This window comes from Rhea americana, unplaced genomic scaffold, assembly GCF_003343005.1.
Source record: "Rhea americana isolate MKP2758 unplaced genomic scaffold, rheAme1 scaffold_27, whole genome shotgun sequence".
In the NCBI taxonomy this organism is placed as follows: domain Eukaryota; kingdom Metazoa; phylum Chordata; class Aves; order Rheiformes; family Rheidae; genus Rhea; species Rhea americana.
This window is the reverse complement of record NW_028186390.1, coordinates 3,429,449-3,437,470: the sequence shown is the minus strand read 5'-3', so window position 1 is coordinate 3,437,470 and position 8,022 is coordinate 3,429,449. Positions and strand designations below refer to the sequence as shown.

Here is an 8,022-nt window from a genome sequence, read left to right as displayed (position 1 = left end):
CTTTTCTCCGGAACTGCTGCTGCTGCTAAGTCTCCCATCCCGGCTGCGAACAGGGTGGGTTGTTTTCTTCTTCGGAGATTTCAGGTCAGACTCAGGCCCCAGGGTACGTGCATATATGTTATTATAACATATATATTTCATAGCTTTTAATATATTTCCCCTTTAAAGTGGCCAAAGTCTTTAATACGAGTTAGTCTATATGTGGAAGCGAAGAAACCTTCTTTCAAGCGGAGCTGCACTTTTGCTGAATAATCACGTGTGAGTTAGGGGCGGGCTCTTGGCAAGGAGTTTTTTTACGAGTATTTACTACAAGGTCTACTCCAGAAGATTAACCATCCCAATCCTTCTGTCAGTCTCCGATGCCATGCCTGGTTAAAAAAAAATCTCCTCTTTTTCCGATCGTCAGTCACCCTAAAGAATGGCCGAGCCTTCTGGGAACGAGCTGGCGTCCGCGGCTGCCAAGGGGGACCTAGTGCAACTTACTAATTTGTTGCAAAAGAATGTAAACGTCAATGCACAAAATGGATTTGGGAGGACTGCGCTGCAGGTTGGTATCCAGAGAGGGAGAAAATATTTCATCACTGCTACCTACGTGACCCGGGTTTCCAAAAAGACAACGTTTTAAACAGGCTGGTGGACGAAATTCGAGTGTTTTTTAAACTAGTTGGATGCCATATTTCATAACTTTAGTGGCTCCAGCTCCCTAAAATGACGTACTTGAAATAAAACTGGTCAAAACCATTATTTCAGTCGGGGATCACCCTCAATGTCAAACGGGCTACAAGTTTAATAATATTTTGTAACTTCGTGGGGAGGAGGCAAAGAATGAAAGAGAGGAGATGAAAAGAAATCGTCTTAGGTGAGCAGGATTTCAGAGCAGGTCTGTAAACACATCTGTGTTACTATTGGAAGTTTGGAGTTCTTTTTTCCCCTACCGTATGCGGTTAAAACATTGCTTTTCTCGATTATTAGCTCGGCGGTAGATGGTACTTTTCCTTTATACGCTGTTTGTGCCGAATGACCTTTCTAATTTCGAAGCTGCTCCACAGAACCGAGTACCTTAGCTGTACATTCATAGCCAGCCGAACGAGGTACAGCTCAAGCTGAATCACTTGCTTTTTCATTCAGCATTAAGATTTGCAAAATTGAGTTTTTAGATCGGGTGGCAAGGCATTGCTTCCAGTTATTTAATTTCTGGTCATATAGGGTCTTCTGTCCTAATTTTGAAGTAGGTAGCTGGGCAGCCAGGATTTGGAACTCATCCAACTGCTAACTATTGGAGCTGATGAAAGATTTCTCTTTTAATAATATCAGATAATGATGGTGAATGTGGTAGAATGTATACAAAATAGTGAAATTAGTGATTTATAGATCAGGAGGAAATGTGTGGTTATTTATACTTAAGCGAATGTAATGAAATGTGCAAGTAAAGCTGTGGAACTTCTTAATTTCACACATTAGAAAAATCGTTTCTATTAACTCCTCTCCCCCCTCCCTCGAAACCATGATATTCATTTCTGAAATTTTGTTTTCAAAACGCATGTAGTTTGCAAATGAAGTCGAGATATTTAGAGTTTTTTTGGCTTAGCATCAAAATGTCACATCTCGAAAATAAGCACCTCTTGTTATAAAGCAGTGATGACCCTTATTTGACAATTTTCCTTAAACTCGAGAGCTGTGAGATTATCTTTGCACTATTATCACCTAAATAGGACATCGGATGACCGTGCAGACACTTGCAGCAACTTTGGGGAGAAGGAAAGGATTTAAATTAGAAACTTGTACAAATTAACTTTTTTTAAAAAGCAGGAAACATTTAGCTAGATGCTTTATCCTTCAGACGGGGGCTGAAAACAGAAATGTACTACAGTAATGTATTTTGCTAAAAGAAGCTAACCGTCCGTACCCTAAATTAAGGACTATTTTACACAAGGACATAGCATCCACCCATATTAAACACGCATCTGTGTACTAACAGTAGTTTTTATTGCAACCTAATCATAACTGAGTTAAGGAACCGCAACAAAAATCAAAACAGAAGAATCTGTCTACTCATTTTCACTATGTATCATCCTGAAATGTGTTGTGGGTGGGTGACCACGCTCGAAAGAGTTCTCTGTCAATGCGATCTCCAAAATCGAGATAACCTCTCAATAATCTCTCTCTCACCTACGACAGAGAGAATGCTTTTATGCTAATTCAGAATAATACATATTTTTCTTCTGGATTTATCTTTAATTAAACAAGAGCTTGTGTTCCTCTGTACTTTTTATTTCTGATGATGTGTACCTATGCAGGCCTCAAATGCCAGTCCTGCCCTTATGCTCTTCATCAGACTTATTCAATAAATACTTTCTCCTTCTTTGCCTCCCTCCCCCAAGTGAAACTTTTCAAAATAAAGGGCATTTGCGGTACAGTTGTATCCCACGTCTAAATAGCATCACCTTTTATAAGTTTTTTTTCTCCCCCCCCCGCATCTTTAAATGAAACCTTCAGTCCACTAGCTGCCTTCCTTGAAAACAGAAAACTGCCACTTGAACCAGATACATGTTTTGAATGCACAAATAATACAGCCTGGGCCCTCAAAAGAGGCAAAAATGTCCAGATTTAACAAAGAAAAAGAAAGTACAATGCTCTTATTTTCCTTTATATCTCTTACATCTCTATTCAGAATTGAAAGAAATAGCACACAAAAGTGCACGAAGTATTGTGCCATAGATAAATGTATTTCCCTAAATCCCATTCTGTTTTAGCTGTAGTTTTGTTCCTGTCTGTAGATGCAATTTAATGGGCTACTTTACATTCCAAATGCTACAGTAATTTTATTTACTATAGGTGTGCCTTTCTTACAAAGCTTAATATGTATTTTTCACCGAGAACACTGTTTCAGCAAATGCCTTGCAGAAATTATACATTATGTTAAATATAATGCAGGGCAATGCTCGTTTATGCTGATAAAAGATTATTTGCAAAATTTTAAATCACTGTGGATGTTTCTAAGGAAATAAAGAAGGATCCCCCCCCTCCAATTTGACACTTAAAATAAAACTAATTACAAGAACAGTAAATTATGCCTATAGGTTGCAGATTATTTATTGTCATGTTCATTTTTTTAAAGCTGTAAGAAAAAAAAATGTAAAATTTGGGGGAAACTACTACAAGGTGTTAAGCCTCAAACAAGAGATAATTGCTTCCTAATTATAATAGTTTTATGATGCAATCAGGAATATTTAAAGAAGCTCTCTCTCTCTCTCTTTTCTTTCTTTCTTTCTTTCTCTTTCTTTCCTTTTTTTTTTTTTTTTTTTTTTCCCTGAGAGGAATAGTCAGAAAATCCAATTAGTGCTTTTTAATGAGGGATATCTTTAACAACAGAATATAGCCACAATTTGCTTATAGTGTATTTATGAAACTATGAAATAGCCACAATTTGCTTATAGTGTATTTATGAAACTATGAAATAATATATTGGTTTTAGAAGAAAGCTTGTGGAACTTTGAAACATTCTTTCTAACTTCTCCTTTTTGGGTAACATAATGAAATTGAGATATTGGGAAGAAAAATTTCTTCGGGGCTTTATTTTACTTAGCAGACAGAACTATGGTACAGTACAAATATTTGTTTTATGATAATACACAGACAATGTAAACACCTGAAAGTTTATAAAAACACATTCTACATTTTCTGTTACTGAAGTAAAATATCTGTTCCTCAGAGAGCCCCATATTTGATGTTTAATAAGATTAAATAATAATGCAAAGGAGTCTCAATACTTTGCAAATAAAACCGAACCGTATTTAATTTTCGTATGTTAAGAGCATGAGACTACCTAAGTTAAAGAAGTCATTATACCAACGTGCTACACTGCATGTTTTAGACATTAATCTCTCCGAGACAGAAAGCTATTACCMCTAAAATGACAACATCTCCCACAATCGTACTGAAGTTAGGAAAAAATACATGGAAATAGATGCCCTAATGCATCATTAGTTTTGTAATAGAGCTTCTCTGTCTGTTTTAAATAACGACCGAGCCGTGACAATGCTCCCAGAGAAAAATTAAGGACGTAAAGCAGGGAATCCTCACGCCTCCCGAGGTGCTCAACTCTCGTTTTCCCTTCGCAGGTCATGAAGCTGGGGAATCCCGAGATCGCCCGGCGCTTGCTAAGCAGGGGCGCGAACCCCAACCTGAAAGACAGTACCGGCTTCGCCGTGATACACGACGTAGCCCGAGCGGGCTTCCTGGACACTTTGCAAACTCTGCTGGAGTTTAAAGCCGACGTGAACATCGAGGACGCCGAGGGCAACCTGCCGCTGCACCTGGCGGCGCAGGAGGGCCACGCGGCCGTCGTGGAGTTCCTGGTGCGGCGCACGGCGAGCCGCGTGGGCCACCAGAACAAGCGCGGCGCCACCGCCTGCGACCTGGCGCGCCTCTACAAGCGCGCCGCCGTGGTGCGGCTGCTCGAGGGCCCGCGCCCGCCGCCCAGCCCCGACCCCGCCGCCGGCCCCCGCCGGCCCCTGTGAACCGCCGCGCGCGGCGGCCGCCTCCTCCTCCACCTCCTCCTTTTTCTCCCTCCCCCTGAGGATAGAGGTGGTCTTTCCTTCTCTCCCCCCTCCCTTTTTTTTAGGTAACGGCAACCCTTTGCAGCCACACTCCTCACACCTGCCGCCTACAAAGCGCTAAGRGACTCAACCGTGTTACATGTTGCTCGCTCGTGCCTAGTTTGCCAGTATCAAGTGTTACACTTCATTCTAGGTTATTTGTATTAAGCCATGAATACAAAAGAAAGCTATATATCCACGTGCTTTACGTTGCTGTACTTTTACATTTTGATAATATAGCTTACTGTGACTTSTCCCTGCCTCCCGTGCCCCAGACCGTACTTAAAAGTTGGAAGTCTTCTTTTAGGTGAAACAGCTCGCTAAGGGGTAACCTGCAAATCCTTGCTCAGGCAGGGCCCGAAGTCAGAGATTGCTTGGCCTGAAGAGAGCGGATGTCGCTCAGAAGCGTTGGGAAATAGCTGCATTTTGACACTAACAAGAGCTTGTAGAAGTAGGTCACTTGCTTTCTAAATGTAGATTGCACTTTTCCCCTTTGTATATTTAAACTTTCAGCAAGCTGCTTTTGAATTTAGTTACCAGAAACAATGTAAGTGGGGTTTTTGATTGCCAGAGGTTTTACACAGCTCAGTTTAGTAGTTCGTGTTTGCTGGGCACTGAACAGTACGTTTTTCTAGCTTCAGAACGAGCAGCAGATAACCGTTGTCAGAGAAGAGTATTACAAGGTCGTAATACAAGTTTTCTGCTCACTTCATAACCTGAGAGCAGTTTAGAGGCCGTTTAAGAAATACGTGTTTTCCACCAACTGCTATGTTTTGTTTTGTTTCAGAAATAAACCATTTTAATGACAGATACATCTCATAGAATATGAATATTAGAATGCAGTAAATTTTAGGAAGAACACGTTTGATATTCCTGAACTTATGTTATGGCTTGCAGCTAAAATACAATTTAACCATTGAAAATTTTCTGTTGCAGTGCAGTTGATAGCAAGCCTAAGACGGAAACTCATTTACCTCGATAGCTACAATGGGAGCTAACGACGCTCAGCACCTTCTCGGAATKAGTTTAATATGAAATCTTCTAACATTTGCATACATCCTAATTGCTTGACAGATGAGCAGTTTAAAGTGCTTTACTTTGAATAGTTTAGATTTTAATCGCCCAAAACAGAAGCTATTAAATCCGCAAAAAAAATGGATAGCTCCAAAATAGCATTTAAACTTTAAAAAGATACGTTAGATTGTTACTCTTCAAAAATTATTTTAGCCCCACAAATTCAGTTCCTATTGTTCTCAAGTGAGAAGTAATTTCCTGAAACTGTCTGTCACGTTTAGTATATGCTCTGTCACACTGCTGTGCTTTCTGATTAAAAACCTCTGTGAAATATGAAGCTTTGCGCATTTTTATTCTTAAGGAAGATATAGGACAGAAATTCAAGCAGCACGGCACGAATGATGCATGTTTTGTGAAACCATCTACATACATCTACACAACGCACTGTATGAAGATCGCTACAAAATCCGAATTATTAAAACCGAGCGACATAGTTCACAGTCCCACARTGCGACACGTCCAATGCCACTTTCTGTTGCTATAACTGTGTTGCCACTTCGCCGTCCTGTCTAATAACCTGGATGAAGCCCTAAGAAGCCCCAAGCTTTATTATTATTTTTATTACATATTTTTTTGCTCAGCAACTAGTGCCTTGCACTCCTCGCATAAAACAGAAATCCGAGCTGCCTCGGGGATTTCTCACGGTGGCTGCTGTGAGGCAAAGGCGACCGTCGAAAGGTAAAAGTCATCTTCCTCGCTTCTTTTTCCCCTGTGCTGCGAAACAGGGTCGTCTGAGACCTCTCTCGAGCTCTGTCAGTATTTGCTTGAATTGTAACTGAGCCGAAGGTTAAGTAGTGCCTTAACAAAACAGCTTGTTCTCCAGGAGAAATGCCCCGCCTTTTCCGAGGTAGCGGCTTTTACTGCATGCCAGAAATTCAGGTGTTAAACAAAGATGTTTAACCTCATGCTCAAGCCTATAGCTTTATCGTATAARTCATGCGCGATATATACGCCTGATTTAGAGCTAAACTTGCTTTACGTTTACTGTTGACGTTTATCTATAATCCGCTCTGCATTTCTCGGAAACAATACGGTAAATTCAAATTTCTATTCAGATTCCTTGAAATTGTAATTGTGACTCTCCGTTGCAAGAGGAAGTTAACAGTTACTGCAAAGAGGCTCTGGGAAACTAAAGCAATCAGCTAGTGAGCTACGTGCACCTTAAAGAGTTAAACAGGTGATAAAACGTGACCAGATGTAGAATACTGTGGGTAACCTTTCCTGCAAAAGTTCTTGCATTAATTGATCAATGACAAAATAATATAAAATARGACTCCTCATTAATAAGGATCTTTATACTGAAAAAGTCTATTGGTGTTGGATGTGGTTTCAGAAATTGCTTCTGTGATTCTTCTGTAGTAGTCTCACAGCATCAAAAAGTTCACTTTTACAAATTCGCACGTTTGTGAAAATGTCAGCAATAATATTTGCCAAGAGTTTCAAAACTGCAGGGTATAAGATGGAACGAAATATGCTGGGGATCTTTTATTGGGACGTAAAGCAAGTAAAAAGTACATCTAGCGAATAGCAGCAGAGATTACCCTGCAGCAGCCCAGGAATGAAGTGTATCGAGAGCAGTTATATAAATAGAAACAAATACTGCAACCACAGTACAAATATGAAGCAATGCAGTATAACATGTAACTGTATCAGGATTACTACAGACCAGGCAACTTCAGACTGCAAATATGGGGGGAGAGCCCTCTCCCACATTTTGGAAATCACGGGTGAGCAAAACTGTTTCACTTGACCTTTGTTTCCAAAGCAGTGCCAGAGACTCTTYAATCCCTTTTGAAAAGGGACAAATACTACAGGGATCCTATGGGGAACGAACAGAGCTTGATCTGTTTCTGTTGCATCGCAAGAGAATGAAATAACTAGTTTGCGAATCCAGAAAATAACAGAGCGAGAGGTGCACTGCTCACGTAGCTACAGAAACACAAAGCTGATCGTGTAACTATATGGGGGGGGGGGATAATAAGATATTTTAAGATAGATTCAGCTTAATCGTCAGTGAAATAAATAACTGCGCATTGAAATACAAGAAAAGAGKTTTTTTTCTACAGTTTAGGGTGGTGAGAGGAGTGAAATACATGCTTTATTCCATGGTAGGATAAGACAGTAACTTCGTAGGAAATGCCATTGCATTRTTCACATGAACAAAGAGTTAAAAACAGTAGAAAAAATACCATTTAGTAGCTTATAAAAAACGGAAAGATGTTTCCTCTACAGACGTACCTGACTACTCACTGGACAGCCAGAAGCAACCACACATTATTACCTACTCACTGAAGTGGTGAAATTCCCATGAAAAAGCAAGGAGAGGAAAGCTTTTTTTTTTTTTTTTTTT

General features: G+C 40.1%; 1 protein-coding gene and 1 long non-coding RNA gene across 5 annotated transcripts in view; both read left to right on the top strand.

The window, feature by feature from the left end:
* On the top strand, positions 1–5,949 carry CDKN2C (cyclin dependent kinase inhibitor 2C). Of its 3 annotated transcripts, none has more exons than XM_085308056.1 (3): positions 1–54; positions 407–547; positions 4,122–5,949. In XM_085308056.1, exons 2-3 carry the CDS (start codon positions 419–421, stop codon positions 4,518–4,520), a joined length of 528 nt encoding a protein of 175 aa, XP_085164182.1. In that variant the 5' UTR covers positions 1–54; positions 407–418; the 3' UTR covers positions 4,521–5,949. The 3 variants fall into 3 exon arrangements, with proteins under 3 accessions (XP_085164182.1, XP_085164183.1, XP_085164184.1); XM_085308057.1 differs by lacking the exon at positions 1–54 and adding an exon at positions 59–103; XM_085308058.1 differs by lacking the exon at positions 1–54 and adding an exon at positions 124–258.
* Positions 5,950–7,311: 1,362 nt separating this feature from the next.
* The window catches only part of LOC146594128 (uncharacterized), a 40,198-nt gene continuing 39,487 nt past the window's right edge, over positions 7,312–8,022 (top strand). For both annotated transcript variants that reach the window (XR_014896246.1, XR_014896245.1), the window contains exon 1: positions 7,312–7,399. This is a non-coding gene — a long non-coding RNA (uncharacterized LOC146594128). The remainder of the gene's footprint in view (positions 7,400–8,022) is intronic.